At 41.6% G+C, this 22,362-nt stretch overlaps 1 protein-coding gene across 5 annotated transcripts in view; it reads right to left on the bottom strand.

Moving 5' to 3' along the window:
• Positions 1-22,362, bottom strand: part of WWP1 (WW domain containing E3 ubiquitin protein ligase 1) — a 258,360-nt gene that overhangs the window by 76,319 nt on the left and 159,679 nt on the right. For all 5 annotated transcript variants that reach the window (XM_030216171.1, XM_030216177.1, XM_030216185.1 and 2 more), the window contains 5 exons: positions 22,074-22,169; positions 4,512-4,686; positions 3,841-3,892; positions 3,447-3,531; positions 3,068-3,196 (listed from right to left, as the gene is read on the bottom strand). In XM_030216171.1, coding sequence (XP_030072031.1) covers positions 3,068-3,196; positions 3,447-3,531; positions 3,841-3,892; positions 4,512-4,686; positions 22,074-22,169 — 537 coding nt within the window. The remainder of the gene's footprint in view (positions 1-3,067; positions 3,197-3,446; positions 3,532-3,840; positions 3,893-4,511; positions 4,687-22,073; positions 22,170-22,362) is intronic.

The following is a 22,362-nucleotide window of genomic DNA, read 5'->3' as shown; positions in this document are numbered from 1 at the left end:
GTACTGCACACACATCTCAATCACTGGTTGAATGTCCACATCCATTAAGCCTTATTTTATTTCAACCCAAGTATCCAAAGCAAATTTTCTTTAAAATTAATTTACGTCGTTTTCCCTTTCTAATCATGACCCATTTATCATACGCTTGACAAAAAAAATTTCAAGAAGCCAAATGCTAAAATCCAATGCTGACTCATTTGGCAGTCTTCAGAACACAAGAAAGGTTACCTGTACACATTTTTTCAGCTGATTACATTTTTAGCAATAACCGTGAACACTGCTGTGTTGCCACAAGTATTGGCAGCTGGAAAGCTCACCTTGGATTCAACGGACCGCTAAAATAAAATCACTGAAAACCAGAAGCCTTAACTTTAGTGCACTATTACAAAATATTTAAAATGTTGTGTTTTGAAATGTAAATTAATTTCTACTCAAAGACAATGGTCACATTGTATTATTTTGATATATATAGTATGCAGAATTTTAAATATTATATGCAGAATCCTCTTCTTAATATTTTTGCACAAAATTCCCCTGGAAATAGGCCTTACAGACCACTTCCATGGAGACTGATCTGTTGGGCCACTGAAGCATTTACATAGTAACATAGTAGGTGACGGCAGAAAAAGACCTGTACGGTCCATCCAGTCTGCCCAACAAGATAAACTCATATGTGATGCTTTATATGTATAACTGACCTTGATTTGTGTCTACTATTTTCAAGGCACAGACTGTAGAAGTCTGCCCAGCACTAGCCCTCCCTCCCAACCACTAGCCCCGCCTCCTAACCACCGGCGCTGCCACCCAATCTCCGCTAAGCTTCTGAGGATCCATTTCATCTGAACAGGATTCCTTTATGTTTATCCCACGCATTTTTGAATTCCATTACTGTTTTCATCTCCACCACCTCCCTCGGGAGGGCATTCCAAGTATCCACCACTCTCTCCGTGAAAAAATACTTCCTGACATTTTTCTTGAGTCTGCCCCCCTTCAACCTCATTTCATGTACTTAGTTCTACCGCCTTCCCATCTCCGGAAAAGGTTTGTTTGCGGATTAATACCTTTTAAATATTTGAACATCTGTATCATGTCACCCGTTACTCCTTTCCTCCAGGGTATACATGTTCAGGTTAGCAAATCTCTCCTCATACGTCTTGCAACGCAAATCCCATACCATTTTTGTAGCTTTTCTTTGCACCGCTTCAATGCTTTTTACATCTTTAGCAAGATACGGCCTCCAAAACTGAACACAATACTCCAGGTGGGGCCTCACCAACGACCTGTACAGGGGTATCAACACCTCCTTTCTTCTGCTGGTCACACCTCTTTCTATACAGCCTAACAACCTTCTGGCTACGGCCACCGACTTGTCACACTGTTTCGTCGCCTTCAGATCCTCAGATACTATCAGCCCAAGATCCCTCTCCTTGCATGTACATATCAGACTATCACCACCTAACACATATGTCTCCCGTGGATGTCTACTCCCTAAGTGCATCAATTTGCATTTCTTCACATTGAATTTTAATTGCCAAACATTAGACCATTCTTCTAGCTTCTGCAGATCCTTTTTCATGTTTTCCCTCCACGGTGTCCACTCTGTTACAAATCTTGGTATCATCCACAAAAAGGCAAACTTTACCTTCTAACCCTTCGGCATTGTCACTCACAAATATATTGAACAGAATCGGCCCCAGCACTGATCCCTGAGGCACTCCACTACTCACCTTTCCCTCATCCAAGTGAATTCCATTAACCACCACCCTCTGGCTTCTGTCCGTCAACCAGTTCCTAATCCAGTTCATCACGTTGGGTCCTATTTTCAGCCTGTCAAGTTTATTCAAGAGCCTCATGTGGGGAACTGTGTCAAAAGCTTTGCTGAAGTCTAAGTAGATTACATCTATAGCACGTCCTTGATTCAATTCTCTGGTCACCCAGTCAAAGAATTCAATGAGATTCATTTGGCACGATGTACCTTTGGTAAAACCATGTTGTCTCGGATCTTGCAAATTATTGGCTTCCATGAAATTCACTATTCTTTCCTTCAGCATCGCTTCCATTACTTTTCCAATAACCAAAGTGAGGCTTACCGGCCTGTAGTTTCCAGCTTCTTCCCTATCACCACTTTTGTGAAGAGGGACCACATCCACTCTTCTCCAATCCCACAGAACCTCTCCCAAAGATTTATTAAACAAATCTTTAAGAGGACCCGCCAGAACCTCTCTGAGTTCCCTTAATATCCTGGGGTAGATCCCGTCCAGTCCCATGGCTTTGTCCACCTTTAGATTTTCAAGTTGTTCATATACACTCTCTTCTGTGAACGGTGCTATATCCACTCCATTCTCATATGTACTTTTGCCAGTCACTCGTGGTCCTTCTCCAAGATTTTCTTCAATGAAAACAGAAGAAAAGTATTTGTTTAGCAAATTTGCTTTTTCTTCATCATTATCCACATTATCGTAGCATCTTTCAGTCTCACAATTCCATTTTAGTCTTCCTCCTTTCACTAATATATGTCACTAATATATTTATATATATTTCATTAATATTTATCAAACAATATCTAGACAATTTATAATTTAAAATACAGATTAAACAAGTATATGGAACACAAATAAAAAGGGAGACAAACAAGAGAGAGATGCAAAGAAATTAAAGAAAAATTGATTACTCTAGTAAACCCACAATCCATGTGCTGACAAAGTGGCAGTTGCCCCCCTCCCCCCCCCCCCGAGTACAAATTTAAATTCACAATGTTAATCTCATATAACTGCTGCTCTAAAGGATAACCCAGATTATTAAATCAGCCCCGACACAAACTCCTGCACATGCTCTTTAACATTCTTGAATTTTGTTTACACTGCTCTGACCTGGATTCTGTAAGATGACATTATCCCAATTATGAGTACAGTCATCCTGCGTGTACTCCAAGAACTGGCAAAACCAAATTGAAGAGAACGGAATGTGAAAAATCACATCTTCTGTAGAGTGTTTAAATTTCAATGAACATATGAATGGGTCACAAACTGCTTAAAAATTCCAATATACAGCTATCAAAATTACTTACACAGAAGATTTCCCAGTTCGGGGATCGCTGAAGGTGGTTGTCCTAGTGTTGTGATCAACAAAGTACTTAACCCCTTCTCTCGTGTATCGGATTTCCCATCCCTTGGGTAGCGGATCCTCATCCTGTAAACTGCAAAGAAAGTTAGAAACAACCCATCTTTATGCCTTTTGTGGATGTAAATGGCTGTATGGATTTTTATTTATTTTTGTTATAGATATGTGCTGTGTTAAACTTAATAAAATATACTGAAATTAGGAACAGTACAACTTTAATAAAAGCAATGTATATATTGATTTACGTCTAGTAGCTCTATAGAAATAAGTAGTAGTAGTAGATTATCATTTTTATTTATGAATATGATAGAATACTGCACCCCTACCCTTGTGTTCGAGGGTCTTCCCACTGTGTGGTTTTTGTGTTGTGATTCACAAAATACACCCTGTCATTTGAATCAACTCTCCTTTCTGAAAAAGAAAATATAGCTTAGTGCATGTGGCCAGTGCTCAGGTTCTCTTCAAATTACACAAATCCAGAAAAGGCTATGCAGGAGCTTAGGTCCATTATCACTGTAGTGATAACACCATACCCCCCCCCAAAAAAATCCATAACCCACATGTGCCTTTGATACTACCCCTCCCTTCACCAGCAACATACACATACCACACATTCTACTCCTCCTCCCCATAAACATTCCTACACTACCAACAAGCTCAGAGGCATGCTTTCAGGGCACATTAACAATAAATTTCCATATCAGAAACATACTGGCTTACCCCAGCCTGCTGGTAAGGGTCCAAGTGGATCATTTTCTAGTAACATTGAGGCCTGTAAAAATAAATACGTAAAAAGTGTTATATTTTATATGTTCAAAGTTTTTTTTTTTCCTATCAGCCTATTAAAAAAAATAGGAAGGGTCTATAAACTCAAATCAATTTTCAAAACCCTATCTAATCTAAATTCTAAAATATTTTTTTCAGGGAAGGTTTAAATAATTTCTTTAAAAACATACACTACTAAAAAAAAAAAAAAAGGTTTAACCACCACCTCATACTGAAACTAATATTGAAAACAAAACAGAAATATAAAGGAACTATGGCTTTACTTGAGAAGACTGGACTATTATATTACCTTCCCAGAAGGCCACACAGATCAAGATTTCTGTGTCAAGCCAAATTCTTTATTCCATGGCCACCTAGAACTACCATGAATTGTAGATATAGTGTAACCCACAATTGCTGCTATACATGCACAGTTGCACAGTATTTCACTCTACCTCCCCCAAATTAAGGGGCATGTTGTCTGATGTACCATTCAAGGCAATTAGGAATTCAAACAAGGAATGGATCCTGCATCTTAGGCTTAGTGGCATACAATCCAAAACAAGGCCCCACAGACCTAATAACAAGACAGAAGTTTGTGTTCTTTTAGAATTGTAGAGTATTACCGAGTAGAGGTATCGCTGATTAAATTGTTGCATAGCTCCCTGTAAATGATTGCGTTGAGATTGCCACTGTTCAAAGTTTCTGACTGATTCCATGGTAGGTCGCTGCCATGTTGTTGTTCTTGTGTTGTGATCCACATAGTAAACTCTCCCTCGTTCATCAACCCTTCTTTCCCACCTACAAAACAATTTTCTAATATGAAAACAATTTTCTAATATGAAAATCTAAATTATGTTACCAGAAAGATATGAGAAGGCAACAGTTTGCATTAACATTTGGAACAGTACATTTCTAAACACGTTCAGGGATTCTTTTACAAAGGCATGTTAACATTTTTAGTGTGTGCTAAATGCTAGAGATTCCCATAGGAATATTATTTATTTATTACATTTGTACTCCACGCTTTCCCACATACAGCAGGCTCAGTGCGGCTTACATAGTAAAAAAAAAGCATTACAAAGAGCATGTAAGAAGAAAATTATAAACTGTGATAACACAATGGCAACAGTGCCCAAGAATATATTAATTGGAATAGGGAAGGTAGACAAGGATAGGAAAGGTAAAAGGGAAGGAGACTGGGAGGGATATGGTAAAAAGGAGAAGAAGATTGGAGATAGAGTATAAGGGGATTTGAAAATAAGGTCAGAGGTATAACTGGTGTCAGAGTCAGTGTCATCGTCAAAGCAGGAGTAATGTAGGTGGGCTGGTAAAATTAAGTTGGTCCATTAGGGTAAGCTTGCTTGAAAAAAATGGGACTTCTCTAGCATTTAGCGAACGCTTATTTTTAGCGCGCACTAAAAACGCTAGCATGCCTTTGTAAAAGGACCCCTCAATCCTTTAAACCAATCTTCAACCTGACATTGAATTTATATACAAGAAATTCTATGTTAGTTTCCTTATCTATATCTCTGTATGTACTGCTCTGCTCGAAAGGAGCTGAAGAAGGTAAGGCCAAAGTCCTAGTCCAGAGAACTATAGACAGCCAACAAATCCATGGGTTCTTCACTACAACCAACTGCCATTCCTCAGAGGCTGAACCCCCTGGTTCGGGCAGCCAGCGGGACTTGTTAACAGCCAGGAAAAGTCGGTGTCGGGGGGCAGGTGGTACTGGACAGGAGTAGGCCACACAAACACAGACAAAGATCAGCGGAGGATGCTACAAGCAGGTCACAGGAACCAGAGACAGCCAGACAGGCAGTGTGGTTAGAAGTCAGCAAGGTGAATAACGTGGTCTGAAGTCAGCCAGGCAGGCAGCGAGATCAGTAGTCAACAAGGCAGACAGCCTGGTCTGAAGTCAGCCAGGCAAGCAGGCAGGCAACATGGTCAGAAGTCAGCCAGGCAAGCAACATGGTCAGAAGTCAGCCAGGCAAGCAGCGAGATCATTAGTCAACAAGACAGACAGTGTGGTCTGAAGTCAACCAGGCAAACAGGCAGGCAGTGTGGTCAGAGGTCAGGCAGGCAACATGGTCAGAAGTCAGCCAGGCAAGCAGACAGGCAACATGGTCAGAAGATGGCCAGGCAAGCAGATTGGTCAGAAGTCAGCCAGACAAGCAAGCAGGCAACATGGTCAGAAGTCAGCCTGGCAGACAGCGTAGACAGAAGACGGTCAGGAAAGCCGTGTCGTCAGAAGTTAGCCCGGCAGACAGTGTGGTCAGGAGTCAGCCAGATGAACCGGCAGGCAGCGAGGTCAGAAATTAGCAAGATGAACCAGCAGACAGCGAGGTCAGAAATCAGCAAGATGAACCGGCAGACAGCATGGTCAGAAGTCAGCAGGACAGACAGGCAGAACACAGTTGCCAAAGCCCTGAAGAAGCCGTGTAGCTGGATGAAAAGGAAGCACACTGCTGACGTCACCTCAAGAAGCACAGGGCTGGAACCTTCCCCCAGTGCGAGGATGCACCCATGATGAACTAAGTCGCCGGGACATAGACATCGTGCCCCCATCCGCCAACAGACATAAGTACATAAGTATTGCCATACTGGGAAAGACCATTGAGCCCAGCATCTTGTTTCCAATAGTGGCCAATCCAGGTCACAAATACCCGGCAAGATCCCAAACATGTACAAAACATTTTATACTGCTTATCTCAGAAATAGTGGATTTTCTTCAAGTCCATTTAATAACGGTCTATGGACTTTTCCTTTAGAAAGCCGTCCACACATCCAAAGGAGTCTATTTTTCTCATTGACTGACTGCTTTTGTTACAATTGCAGCTCTCCTTAAGGAAGACCTTTGATATTATGCTGATGACCTGCTTGGAAGATGTACTTTATGTTTCAACTTCCATTTGGGGTCTTTTTTTCACTTACTGAAGTCCTTATGAAGGACTATCATTTGTTTGAAGACTGGAAGAACTCTACTCCCTTAAGTACATAAGTATTGCCATACTGAGACAAAACGAAGGTCCATCAAGCCCAGCATCCTGTTTCCAACAGTGGCCAATTCAGGTTACAAGTACCTGGCAAGATCCCAAAACAGTATAATACATTTTATGCTGCTTATCCTAGAAATAAGCAGTGGATTTTCCCCAATTCCATTTTAATAATGGCTTATGGACTTTTCTTTTAGGAAGCTTTGGAGATAATAATTAGGACTTCCTTTGGATGTGTGAATTTTTCTTCAAAATCTTAAGATTCTGGTGACTTGCCTGCCTGGTGCGAAGGTGGCGGACCTCACGCGTCACCTAGATAGGATTTTAGATAGTGCTGGGGAGGAGCCGGCTGTTTTGGTACATGTAGGTACCAATGACATAGGAAAATGTGGGAGAGAGGTTCTGGAAGCAAAATTTAGGCTCTTAGGTAGAAAACTCAAATTCAGATCCTCTAGGGTAGCATTTTCTGAAATGCTACCCATTCCACGCGCAGGGCCCAAGAGACAGGCAGAGCTCCAGAGTCTCAATAAGTGGATGAAACGATGGTGCAGAGAGGAGGGTTTTAGATTTGTCAGGCAACTGAGCAACATTCTGGGGAAGGGGGAGCCTATTCCGAAAGGATGGGCTCCACCTTAACCATGGTGGGACCAGGCTGCTGGCATCGGAATTTAAAAAGGAGATAGAGCAGCTTTTAAACTAGAAACGGGGGGGGGGGAAGGCCAACAGTTGCTCAACAGCGCATGGTTCGGGATAAGGTATCTCTCTAAGTATCACAAAAACAGGGAAGGCTGGGTATCCTGATAGTGAGGTTGCGAAAGAGACCGTAGTAGATCAGGTGTCCTTAAAAAAAAAAAATCAGACAAAAGATTGCAATTTAATACTATCAAGTACTAAGCATGATGTAAATAGGAACAACAAACAGTGTGAAATGTCTATATGTGAATGCCAGGAGCCTAAGAAATAAGATGGGAGAGTTAGAATATATTGCACTAAATGAAAAATTAGATATAATAGGCATCTCTGAGACCTGGTGGAGGGAGGATAATCAGTGGGACACTGTCATACCGGGGTACAAATTACATCGTAGTGATAGGGTGGATCGAATTGGTGTAGGGGTAGCATTGTATATTAACGAGAGTCTTGAATCAAATAGATTGAAAATTCTGCAGGAAACAAACACTTCTTGGAATCACTGTGGATTGAAATTACATGTGTAAAGGGAAAAAGGATAGTGATAGGAGTGTACGACCGTCCGCCTGGCCAGGATGAACAGACGGATGCAGAAATGTTAAAGGAAATTAGGGACGCAAACAAACTGGGCAACACAATAATAATGGGTGATTTCAATTACCTTGATATTGAACTGGACAAATGTAACATCGGGGCAAACTAGGGAGGTAAAATTCCTTGATGAAATCAAGGACAGGTTTATGGAGCAGCTGCTACAAGAGCCGACGAGAGAAGGAAAAATTCTAGACCTAGTCTTTAGTTGAGCGCATGATCTGGTGCAGGAGGTAATGGTGCTGGGGTCGCCTGATAACAGTGATAATAATATGATCCAATTTGATATTAGCATTCAAGTAAGTATACATAGGAAATCAAATATGTTAGCGTTTAACTTTAAAAAAGGAGACTATGATAAAATGAGAAGAATGGTGAAGAAAAAAAAAAACGTAAGAGGAGTGACTGCAAGGGTTAAAAATTTACATCAGGCGTGGATGCTGTTCAAAAACACCATCCAGGAAGCCCAGGCGAAATATATTCCGCGTATTAAAAAAGGAGGACGGAAGACCAAACGACAGCCGACGTGGTTAAAAAGTGAGCTGAAGGAAGCTATTAGAGCTAAAAGAAAATCCTTCAGAAATGGAAGAAGGAACCGACTGAAAATAATAAGAAACAGCATAAGGAATGTCAAGTCGAATGCAAAGCGCTGATAAGGAAGGCTAAGAGGGATTTCGAAAAAAGACTGGAGGCAAAAACACATAGTAAAACCTTTTTTAGGTATATTAAAAGCAGGAAGCCAGCAAAAGAATCGGTTGGACTGCTAGATGACCGAAGTGTAAAAACGGTGATTGGGGAAGACAAAACTGTAGTGGAGAGATTAAATGAATCCTTTGCTTCGGTCTTCACCGAGGAAGATTTGGGTGGGATACTGGTGCCAGGAATGGTATTCGAAGCTGACGAGTCGGAGAAACTTAATGAATTCTCTGTAAACCTGGAGGATGTAATGGGGCAGTTCTACAAACTGAAGAGTAACAAATCTCCTGGACCAGATGGCATTCATCCCAGAGTACTGATAGAACTGAAAAATGAGCTTGCAGAGCTATTGTTAGTAATATGTAATTTATCCTTAAACTCGAGTGTTGTACTGGAAGACTGGAGGGTGGCCAATGTAATGCCGATTTTTAAAAAAGGTTCCAGAGCAGATCCGGGAAATTATAGACCAGTGAGTCTGACGTCAGTGCCGGGCAAAATGGTAGAGACTATTATTAAGAACAAAATTACAGAGCATATTCAAAAGCATGGATTAATGAGACAAAGTCAACATGAATTTAGTGAAGGGAAATCTTGCCTCACCAATCTACTACATTTCTTTGAAGGGGTGAACAAACATGTGGATAAAGGGGAGCCGGTTGATAATGTGTATCTGGATTTTCAGAAGGCGTTTGACGAAGTACCTCATGAGAGACTCCAGAGGAAATTGGAGAGTCATGGGATAGGAGGTAGTGTTCTATTGTGGATTAAAAACTGGTTAAAAGATAGAAACCAGAGAGTAGGGTTAAATGGTCAGTATTCTCAATGGAGAAGGGTAGATAGTGGGGTTCCCCAGGGGTCTGTGCTGGGACCGCTGTTTTTTAACATATTTATAAATGACCTAGAAATGGGAGTAACTAGTGAGGTAATTAAATTTGCTGATGACACAAAGTTATTCAAAGTCGTTAAATCGCGGGAGGACTGAAAAATTACAAGAGAACCTTAAGAGACTGCGAGGCTGGGCATCTAAATGGCAGATGACATTTAATGTGAGCAAGTGCAAAATGATGCATGTGGGAAAGAGGAACCCGAATTATAGCTACATCATGCAAAGTTCCACGTTAGGAGTCACGGACCAAGAAAGGGATCTAGGTGTCGTTGATAATAAGTTGAATCCTTCTGCTCAGTGTGTTGCTGAGGCTAAGAAAGCAAATAGAATGTTAGGTATTATTAGGAAAGGAATGGAAAACAAAAATGAGGATGTTATAATGCCTTTGTATCGCTCCATAGTGCGACCGCACCTCAAATATTGTGTTCAATTCTGGTCGCCGCATCTCAAAAAAGATATAGTGGAATTAGAAAAGGTGCAGAGAAGGGCAATGAAAATGATAAAGGGGATGGGACGACTTCCCTATGAGAAAAGGCTAAAGCGGCTAGGGCTCTTCAGCTTGGAGAAAAGGCGGCTGAGGGGAGATATGATAGAGATCTATAAAATAATGAGTGGAGTTGAACGGGTAGATGTGAAGCGTCTGTTTACGCTTTCCAAAAATACTAGGACTAGGGGGCTTGCGATGAAGCTACAATGTAGTAAATTTAAAACGAATCGGAGAAATTTTTCTTCACTCAATGTGTAATTAAACTCTGGAATTCATTGCGAGAGAATGTGGTAAAGGCGGTTAGCTTAGCGGAGTTTTAAAAAGGTTTGGACAGCTTCCTAAAGGAAAAGTGCATAGACCATTATTAAATGGACTTGGGGAAAATCCACTATTTCTGGGATAAGCAGTATAAAATGTTTTGTAATTTTTTGGGATCTTGACAGGTATTGTGACCTGGATTGGCCATTGTTGGATGGTTTTCCACTGAAAACAACCAAAATGGATAACTATTTTCCAAAGTGAACCATTCAACGTTTGAACAACAAAATCCAGGGACACAAACATCTGTCTGGCATCATTATTGGCTGTGAAACAGATGTTTTTCCACTGAAAACAACCAAAATGGATAACCATTTTCCAAAGTGAAACATCTAACTTTTGAACAACAAAAAAACAGGGACATCCATGCAGAACAGAGAAGTAGCCTAGTGGTAAGTAAAGTAGACTGTATACAAAGGGCCCTTTTACTAAGCCGCGTAAGTGTCTACGCGCACCAGTGCACAAAAATGGAGTTACCGCCCGGCTCTTGCAGTAATTTCATTTTCGGCGCGCATCCAAAAAATAATTTTCATTTTCAGACGTGCGTATCGGATGCACCAAGTAGCATTTGACGCACATAGGTCATTACCACCCAGTTACCGCATGAGTCTTTACTGCTAGGTCAGTGGCTGGCGGTAAGTCGCAGAACCAAAATGAACGCACAGCAATTTTGATTTTGCCGCATGCCCATTTTCGACAAAAATTTTATAAAGGCCATTTTTACAGGCACGCTGAAAAATGGATCGGTGCATGCCCAAAACCCACCCCTACACTACTGCAAACCATTTTTCAGCGCACCTTAGTAAAGGGACCCCAAAGGGACAAAGGTTCAAACCCCACTGTAACTTTTTTTTTTGGAAATTTGATCCCTCCAGAACCTTAAAAATACCTACTGTACCTGAACGTACATAATTTTAATAACCTTCAGGTTGCAGGTGTCTGATATATTTAGATATAGTAGGTATTTTCTGTTTCTGGAAGGCTAAGAATTATTAAAAAAGAAAAAAAAAAAAAGAAGTGAAGTAGGACTTGAACCCGAGTACTTTGGTTCACAGTCCACTGCACTAACCATTAGGCTACTCTTCTCTGACCTACTGCTTTGTTTAGAATGATCAAAATACTCACTGCTGACATACAGCCTGGTTTTCCTTTCCAGTTTCACTTTTAGGGGAGAGGGAGGGGGCAACAACCACTGGGGTATTAAGGAAGGGTCATGCCTTAATCCCTTCCGTGGTAAACAGCTCAATTAGAGCAACTTTTTGTAACCTAGACGTAACTGAAACGGGTCTAGATAAAAACATCCTTTTTAGACATAGATGTTTTTTGCCATTTGAAAATCCCTGTTGGATGTCCTATTTTTGGGCCGTCCCTAGCTCACCCACAACACGCCCCCTTGTTATTTGGACAAAGAGCAGTTTGAAATGTCCAAATTCTGACTTTCCAAAATGATGATTTGGACGTTTTTAGCAGAAGAATGTTTAAGGCATTTTAAGAAGTGCATCTGCTTTGAAAATGTGCACCCTATTCTGCCCAACAACAAGATGGCTAGATCTGATGAGATTTTTTTTTTTTTGCTTTTGTTTTGTTGAAACAATCCTTTCTGAATGGCCACAAGAGGTCACCATGCGTTCATAAAAATGAAGCTGATATAATTCCCAACTATATATATATACCATTATCATAAGAGCAGAGGCATGGAACAATTAACTATTATGCACAGATTTCAGCAACTGCTAAGTAAACTTTAAAAAAAGTATTACAATAAGTATGCAAAACAGCTAAGAACAAAAACCTGAAATAAAGATAGGGACTGTTCTAAATTACAGTGTTCTGAAATATAAACAAAGGGTAACATGTTTGCTGTGTGAAATGGTCTGACTAGAGGCTTTATAGGGTAGCACTGACTTGTACTGGGGAATAGAGAGCTGGTCTGAGATAAGTCAGAACAGTGACATTGTAAATGCACCCCTGAGAGCTTAGAGGCCTGGCCATTGCTGACCAGGTGAACTAATCTCTTCATTAAAATGTTGTAGCTAGATGCTGTGACTCAAACCTAGTAGTATGGGCTAGAATTGGAACAGGCACATAAGTTAAAGAAAAGACTCCCATAAGGGAAATATCTTGTTTGAATAGGAAATGTGCTATAAAAGATAATTCCAAGTTTAATGTAAAAGCTGGCAGTGGGCTGTAGAAGCAAGAAATTGGTTTGGTATTTGAAGCCGCAAGCTGAGAGTTTGTTGTTATGCTACAGTCTGGAACAAAGGAAGGGTCTAGTAACTGCTGCAGCTTGAGAAAATCACTTAGGATTCAGTTGTGCAAATGGCTATAAAAGTAGCTATATGTTAACAATAAAAAAGTGTTAAAATTTATGGAAACGCTTCCCATCTGAAATGTGTACATTAATTTGTAAATAAAGCCCATTACAAAAAAAAGGTGAAAGTTCTAGTGCTGAGCTCCTGGTCCAAACAGTTTACCAAGCTGGGACTCTTGTATTAAACTTTCAACCTACTTTTTAACTCAGAACTTCCCAAACTAAGGATTATGACCATAAGAACATAAGAGTAACCACAAACCTAAGAGTAGCCATACAAGGTCAGACAGTATCCTGCTTCCAACAGTGGCTAATCCAGGTCACAAGTATCTGGAAGAAACCCAAATAGTAGCAGCATTCCATGCTACCAATCCCAGAGCAGGCAGTAGCTCCCCCCATATCTATCTCAATAACAGACAATGGACTTTACCTCCAGAACTTGCCCAAACCTTTTTTAAACCCACATACACTAACTACTGTTACCACATCCTCTGGCAACGAGTTCCAGAGCTTAACTATTTGTTGAGTGAAAAACTATTTTCTCCTATTTATTTTAGAAGTATTTCCATGTAACTTCATCAAGTGACCACTGGTCTTTGTACTTTTTGAAAGAGTAAAAAAATTGATTTACTTTTACTCGTTCTACACTACTCAGGATTTTGTAGATCTCAATCATATCTTCCCTCAGCCGTCTCTTCCAAACTGAAGAGCCCTAACCTTTAAAGCATTTCTTCATATGAGAGAAGTTCCATCCCCTTTATCATTTTGGTTGCTCTTCTTTGAATCTTTTCTAATTCCGCTTTATCCTTTTTAAGATTTGGCAACCAGAATTGAATGCAATACTCAACGTCAGGTTGCACCACGGAGTGATACAGAGTGGCATTACAATATTCTTAGTCTTCTTTTTCAATCCTTTCCTAACAATTCCCAGCAGAAGATTTAAGTATATTGTCTACAAAAACACCTAGATCTTTTTCTTGGGAGCTGACTCCTAAGACGGACCTTAGCATCAGGTAACTATGATTTGGATTATTCTTCCCAAAGTGCATCACTTTGCATTTGTTCACATTAAATTTCATCTGCCATTTGGATTACCAGTCTTCCAAATTCCTAAATTCTTCCTGCAATTTTTCACAGACCGCATGTGTGTTTTAACAACTTGGAACAGTTTTGTGTCATTTGCAAATTTAATCACCTCACTTATTCTGATTTCAGATCATTTATAAATAATTTACATAGCACCAATCCCAGTACAGATCCCTGCGGCACTCCACTATTCACCCTCCTCCATTGAGAAAAGTGGCCATTTAGCCCTACCCTCTGTTTTCTGTCCAATAACCAATTCCTAATACACAACAGAACACTGCTTCCTATCCCATGACTCCTTAATTTTCTCATGAGTCTTATGAGGAACTTTGTCAAAATCTTTCTGAAAATCTAGATTCACTATATCAACCGGGTCAGTTTTATCCTTATGTTTATTCACGCCTTCAAAGAAATGAAGCAATTTAGTGAGACAAGACTTCCTTTGGCTGAATCCATGCAGACCCTGGCCCTGATACACAAAGGTTGCTGTTAAACACCATGCATATTTACATGCGCCGGTGAGCCTAGCAATTTTGAAACGATGACCGATGCACAATGGAAATCGCATGCAAATGAAATGAACGGAAGATATGTAAGCGGCTCGGCAGGGAAAGTGCCTAGCATATGCGCAGAACAGTCTCTCGGTAAGCGCTGATGTTCTGCCATGCATTTCCATCTTTGAAGCTTGGCTTTATACTCCTACAGTGCACATGACCAGTTAGAACATGAAATGTGTTTGTGTGTTTAAGCCTGTTTATGCCATTTAAAAGGCTATTGCAAAACAGTTGCGCTAACTTGAGAATCTGGAGGTGGGGAGAAGGGGATGAAGGTAAGTTTACAAAGAAAATGCTTTGTCCGTGAATTGCTTGCTCAGTTGAAGTGGGGGGGGGGGGGGGATTTGAGTGGTGGTGGTGGGCGTTTTGTTTTTTGCTTTGTTTACATTTGCTAGCACTTGTCTACCGAGAGCTGGGCAATTTAACACAAGTACTCAACATCCAGCAAACTGTAGTGCAAGCAAACTGTTCCACCAGGTCACCCCATATACCAACAGTTCCAAACCTGACGGAAAATTTTGCATGTTACAGGTAGGCGCACAGTGCATGGAAATGTCTGTGAATCGCTCAGAATGCTCTTTTTAATACTAATGAGTTGTTGTAATGCATTTGCATAGGGCTATCGTTAGCTGCTACGGTGAATGGTAAAAAGGACGCAGAACCCCTTTGTGCATTAGACACTAAATAATGTTTGCTTTAGACCAGTTACAACCAGTCTAAAGCAAACACTGCAAGCACGATAATCTTTGTGCATAAGCCTCTCTGTCATGCCCTTGTTATAACTCTTACCATTCTGTAAATCCAGACTGCCCCAATTTGACCGCCCCTATCGGACTGACCGTTCACTTGTCTCTTAGATTGTAAGCTCCTTGAGCAGGGACCGTCCCTCTATGTTTAAATTGTACAGCGCTGCGTAACCCTTGTAGAGCATTAGAAATGTTAAGTAGTAGTAGTAGTAAACCATGTTTGTCTATGTGTTCCATAATTTTATTTTTTATAATAGTTTCCACTATTTTGTATGCACTGAGATCAGGCTTACCAGTTTGTAATTTTCTGGATCACCCATAGAACACTTTTTAAAAATCGGTGTTCCATTGTCCACCCTCCAAATCTTCAGGTACTATGGACGATCTTAACAGGTTACAGATCACCAATAGCAGATTAGCAATTTCATGTTTGAGTTCTTTCAGTACCCTACGGTGCATACAATCTGGTCCAGGTGATTTACTACTCTAATTTGACAATTTGGCTCAATATGTCTTCCAGGTTTACCGAAATTTCTTTCAGTTCCTCTGGATTGTCACCCTGGTGCAGGTAACTAACTCTCTTAACATCTTCTTCTGTAAAGACTGAAGCAAAAAATTTATTCATTCTCTCTGCTCTGGCCTTGACATCCCTGAGTGTCCCTGTTGCTCCTTGATTATCTAACTGTCCCACAGACTCTCTCACAGACTTTCTGCTTCTGATATACCCAAATAGGTTGTTACTATGAGTTTTTGCCTCTGTGGCAAGTTTTTCTTCATATTATCTTTTAGCCTTCTTTATCAACGCTTTGCATCTAACTTGCCAGTGCTTATGCAGTTTATTTTCTTTGTTTGGATCCTTTTTCCATTCTTTTAAGGATATTCTTCTGGCTCTAATAGCTTCTTTCACTTCACCTTTTAACCATGCTGGTTTCTTCTTTCTACCTTTGTTAATATGTGGAATAATCTGGTCTGGGTTTCTAAGATGGTATTTTTAAATAGGGTCCATGCCTGACTTAAAGTCCTAACCTTTGCAGCTGATCCTTTTAGCTTCTTTTTAACCATCTTCTTCATTTTATTATAGTCACCCTTTTGAAAATTAAATTCTGCCACACTCGGCGCCCCTCCCTACCAACCTTAACATCTCCGGCACCACAATCCCCATATCTGACAACTTAAAAAACCTCTTCGAAATAAACTTCATTGGCTCCCTATCAAAGAACGAATCAATTTCTAAGTCCACACACTAATCCACAAGATTATCCACGGTGAATCTCCAGGCTATATGCTCGACCTGATCGACCTCCCCACCAGGAACATGTCTACAACCTCACGAACTTACCTCAACCTACACTACCCCAACTGCAAAGGACTCAAGTACAAAACCTATTATGGATCCAACTTCTCCTTCTTAGGCAGCCAACTCTGGAATGCCCTCCCCAGACCAATCCGATCACTCAGTGACCATCTGCCCTTTCGGAAATCACTAAAAACCCATCTGTTCAGACAAGCCTACCCAAACGATCCAGATTAATTCCCACAAACACATTTATTCATCACATATCCAGGAGACAATGACAACGACCTAGACTATGTCTCCCGCCTGCTTATCCCCTGTTCTATCCCCTTTCGCCTCGACCCCTCCCCCAATGCTCACCTACACTTACTCACACCTCTCCTACTCCCTTCACTCTTGCTCATTCCCCTCCACCTCATCTACCCTCCAATTGCTCACTTACCCCTTTGCTCATACTTCTCCTACTCCCCTCATCCCTGCGTTTCTACATTCTCATTTCTTTTATTACTACGATAATACTCAACTTATTTCTCTCCACCAATACTTTGTAATCCCAATTACTATGTAAGCCGCATTGAACCTGCTTTGAGTGGGAAAGCGCGGGGTACAAATGTAATAAATAAATAAATAGATTTCCTTAGTGACTTCAGTACAGATATTAGCTCAAATTTGATCATGTTATGATAATTGTTCCCAGCGGACCCAACACCGTCACCTCTTGTATTATGCCCTACATTTCACCAAGGACTAGAACTAAAATAGCTCCCTTTCTTGTTGGTTCCTGAACCAGTTGCTCCAAGGCGTGGTAATTTATTACATCTAGGAATTTTACCCCCTAGTGCTCCCTGATCCCAACTTTTCAAAATGATTGGGGGTGCTCAACTTGGCATATATTACCATCCAGCTTATAATCGAACGAGAAAAACGCCCAAGTTCCGACCTAAATCGGGAGATGGGCGTTTATCTCACAAAAACGAATAAAGCGGTATAATCGAAAGCCGATTTTGGACGTTTTCAACTGCACTCCGTCGCGGATGCGGACAAAGTTGATGGGGGCGTGTCAGAGGTGTGGCGAAGGCGGAACTGGGGCGTGGTTATCTGCCGAACAGAGATGGGCGCATTTCACAGATAATGGGACAAAAGTATGCGTTTTTAGCTAGAATTTAGGGCACTTTTCCTGGACCCTGTTTTTTCACGAATAAGGCCCCAAAAAGTGCCCTAAATGACCAGATGACCACTGGAGGGAATCGGGGATGACCTCCCCTGACTCCCCCAGTGGTCATAAACCCCCTCCCACCACAAAAAATGATGTTTCACAACTTTTTATTTTGACCCTCAAATGTCATACCCACCTCCCTGGCAGCAGTATGCAGGTCCCTGGAGCAGTTGTTAGGGGGTGCAGTGGACTTCAGGCAGGTGGACCCAGGCCCATCCCCCCCCTACCTGTTACAATTGTGCTGCTTAATGCTTAGTCGTCCAACCCCCCCCCCGAACCCACTGTACCCACATGTAGGTGCCCCCCTTCACTCCTTAGGGCTATAGTAATGGTGTAGACTTGTGGGCAGTGGGTTTTGAGGGGGATTTGGGGGGCTCTACACACAAGGGAAGGGTGCTATGCACCTGGGAGCTCTTTTACCTTTTGTTCTGTTTTTGTAAAAGTGCCCCCTAGGGTGCCTGGTTGGTGTCCTGGCATGTTAGGGGGACCAGTGCACTACGACTCCTGGCCCCTCCCACGAACAAATGCCTTGGATTTATTCGTTTTTGAGCTGGGCGATTTCATTGTCCATTATCGCTGAAAAGCAAAAACGCCCAGCTCACAACTTGGCGAATAAAACATGGACGTCTAATTTTTTCGAAAATACGCTTGGGTCCGCCCCTTCACGGACCCGTTCTCGGAGATAAACGCCCATGGAGATAGGCGTTTCTGTTCGATTATGCCCCTCCATGTCTGTAAAAAGGAAAACAAAGTACAACAGGGTAATGGGCACAACTGGCCAGGCTGTACATAAATGTAGAGCCCAGCAGGTAGTGCACTGGGAGGACTTGTGGCTACAAGAAGAGCAAGGGATGCACTGAATGTTCCACCAGTCTCTCTTCCTCCCCAACCCCAAATCATCTCCACAAATTTACTCCATCTCACCCTTCTTCTCCTTCCCCTTCCCATTCACAGCCCATCTATACTCATAATCATATCCCTTCCAGTCCAGCCTGGTCCATGCATACCACCCACTCTCAAGAGGCATGATTGTTGTGTATGTGTGTGTGTGTGTGTGTGTGTGTGTGTGTGTGTGTGTGTGTGAGAGAAAAAGAAAATGTTCCTCTCCATTTCTCTTTCAGAAATTTTTCTCACCATGGCATCCCATACTGCCAAAACTATCTCTGCTCCCCATGTCCCTTCAGTAAAAGAACATATTTTTCCTTGTGACCATAGGGCTGGAGAATGGCAGCAACCTTGACCCAACCTAGCTCAGTAAACTTAAACAATATTCTAACCTTTGTATCTCTAGTTTGTCTTATATCCTTTGTCTCTGCTTATTCTTGCTTTTCTCTTATGCTTCCTCTCTGCCTTCATGTTCTTTGTCCTTTATGAATTCTTATCCAGACTTCTTCTCCTTTCTTTCATTTCTCTTTACTCCTTGTGTTTGTCTCTTCATAGCTGTTTCTCTGCCTTCTCTCATATGACTTCCTTCTAGTGTCACATTCTCATCCCATTTCATCATGACCTCTCTTCTCACCTTTCTCTATGCCCCTCTTTTTCCAATCCTACAGTTATACTCATTTCTTTCAGCTCCTCTTTCCTCTGCATCTTGTGCTCCCTTTGTCTGCTTGTCTACCTCTCTCCCAAATCATGCCTCCTTTTTCCAGCTCCCTTCCCCTATCACAGCCCATGCTCCCTTTGAGCTCTTCTCACCTTCATGGCCTGTTTCTTCTCCACTGATACAACCCCAACTTCAGTTGCTGTCCCCATTACTCGGCCTCTCTTCCCTTCAGAGCTTTCAGACACTTCCAGCTCTTTACAACAACTTTCTCCCAACCAACAGCTTCTTTCAATTTTCATCACCCCTCTATTCCTTCCCACAACTCCACTCCCATTACCCAGCCTCTCTTCCTTTTACTACATCTTTCTGCTTCTTCCAGTCCTTCACAGTAGAATTCTCTCTCCCTGACAGTTCCCTTTTCATCTTCCTAGCTCCTCCCTATACCTCTCACCACAGCTCCACTATCAGCCCCTCACCCCCTTACAGTTCCTTTCTGTTTTTTCCAGCCTTTCACAGCAGAATTCTCTCTCCCAGGCAGTAACCCTTTTCAATTGACCTATTCCTTCCTATTCCTCTCCCTACAGCTCCAATCCCAGCTCCTTTCTGCCTCTTCCAGCCCTTCCCAGAATTATTTCTCCCTGTCAGAAACACCTTTTAAACTACTTCACCCCCTCCAAGCCCTCTCTCCTCAGAGTTCCAATGCCAGCGCCTGTCCCCATTATCCAGGATCTCTTCCTCCTTGAAGCTGCTTTATGCCACCTCAAGTTCTTCACTGCTGCATTATGTCTCTCAGCCAGTAACTCCTTTCAAATCCCTTCACCCCTTTCTTTCTCCTCTATTCCTCTCCCAGTATACTTGTCTTTTTTTTTTTTACCTTAACTGCTACAATAGAGGAAAGAGTATCAATGAAGATATAAAAAAAAGCACCAATGGCCACTGAAGTATGGAATGATCAAGAGTCTTTTACCTTAACTGCTAAACATATTACTGTAGCAACACATGTAAAATTGGCATTCTAATAAAGTTATGTGACCCACTTCTTAGTGTCTATCTGCTACCCTTCCCCTCCCCATTACAAGCTGCAGACAGGAAGTGCCTCTATGCTAAGTCCAGCAGCTCCTTTCTTCCCCTGAAGCCCATCAGGCAGACACAGCTAACCAATAGGCTGTAAAACAGCTCTCTCCCTCCTGCCGGTCAATTTGTCTAATGCCAAAAAACTTAAGCTAGACCTGGTTGAACTGAAGTATTTCTCCTTTTGATCTTAAAGGCCACAGAGCCCTCCACGTGTTATTTTTTTGCCAACTGGCTCAACTAGGAATGTTGTTGATGTCTGCCCCAAAGTATAACAGGCATAACTGGTGGGTAGAAATCACTGCTGCCCATGGCTTCTGGAATAGTGGGTAAAAAAGAGCCACAGAGAAAGCAAATGACTCGGTGTTTAAAAATGTATTGATCATAATCACTTCATACACCAATGGTGATGCAGATTGTGGCTACCCCAAAAGTAAGGAAAAGGTAGAAGGAAAAAAAAAACATTCAGGTTTTTCTTAGAGGGTAAAAGCAGGCAAAGAAAGGTGGTTCCACAAAAAGTAGCATTTAAACACCAAGAAAAATCGCTCACTGGAACTGTGGAAAAGTCACAATCACCAATGTCCATGTGAATTTATGCATTTTGGATTTGGAATGATCACTTAGTGGCAGTCTGAAGCAAAAGCTCAGCTTCCATTCCTCGGGCTAAAGAGCTGAGGATGCTTGCTCTGACACTGTGCAATAGTAGTTGCACCAAAGGACTAAGAGGAGAAGGTATCAAATGGGCTCCCGTTAAGATGTGTTATTTTACTATTAACCTGGGTTATTAGTAACTAGACCTCACTGCATAAAATGAGCTGGAGTAAAATAACCCATCTTAATGACAGCCTACATTGATAACTTCTCCCCTAAATACACTTGTGCTGGTTTCTACTGGACACCATAGTTCATGCCTTTCAGGCTGAGGACAGTGATTGCATTGGAACAAGCTAAAAGAAAAGTGCTTATGGTTCATGGTATTTATTCCTGGAGGAACTGCATACAATGTAGACTTTGTTCAGAATTTCCCTGCCAAGCAGAATTTGGTGCCAGCAGGACACTGTAGCTTCAGCTACAGAGACAGGAATCATAAGCTGCACTGTCCACATATTAAAAAGAAAACAGCAGCAGCGTGGGCTGAAAATGGAGGACTGCCATCATCATAATGCCGATGAATGAAGCCATAAAATCAGCCCTGAACCACGATGCAGGCTACAGCAGCAATAAGGCCACGACAAAAAGCTAGAGAACAGCTAGGGAGACAGAAAGCTAGATAAGTGTGTCTGGGAGACAGTCATTGAGACAGCTGGGGACCAGAAAAACTGGAGGATGAAGGGAGAAACAACTCGGGGAGTAGACAGAAAGCAAGGGGGAGGTCAAGCCTAGAAAGGGACAAAAGGAGAAAGTTGGAATTGAGAGATTAAACCGCCCCTGGGGAGGATCAAGTATAGATGGGGAAAAATTAGCTGGGGGATCAAACTAGGCTCTATATATTGAGGGATTTCAGGACAAAGAAATTACAAATGAAGTATGCAAAATGTTGCAAAATTCCAAAATACTGTGTGCAGAATTTTTTAAAAATTTCCCCTAGTAATGGCAAGTTCCAATTCACTTAGACACCTAAAGGAAAAAGAAGAAGCTGGTGAGGAGTAAAGATTTTATATGAATAGAAACTTTAAATACAAGAACAGAAGGTTTTCTATTACCCTGGAGGCAATGGCTGTGGTCGCTCCCACGTTGTAGTCCGTGTGTTATGATCAACGTAATAGGTTCTGCCATGAGGGTCCTTTCTCTGTTCCCATCTTTAAACAAAAGACACAGAAAACATAACAATGCTGACTAATGTCACTGTTAAGTTAGCATTAAGTAAAACATGGGCACTGTACAAACTGATCAATGAATCCATAGTTGTGTATATAAAAGCAATTTTCTGTTGCCATCAGTAGCTCCCTATTTGAATAAATTTGCAACTTGTGTCTTAGGGCCCTGTTTACT

This window comes from Microcaecilia unicolor, chromosome 1 (genome assembly GCF_901765095.1).
Source record: "Microcaecilia unicolor chromosome 1, aMicUni1.1, whole genome shotgun sequence".
Taxonomy (NCBI): Eukaryota; Metazoa; Chordata; class Amphibia; order Gymnophiona; family Siphonopidae; genus Microcaecilia; species Microcaecilia unicolor.
The sequence above is the reverse complement of the archived record's forward strand: the minus strand, read 5'-3'. Positions and strand labels throughout refer to the sequence as shown.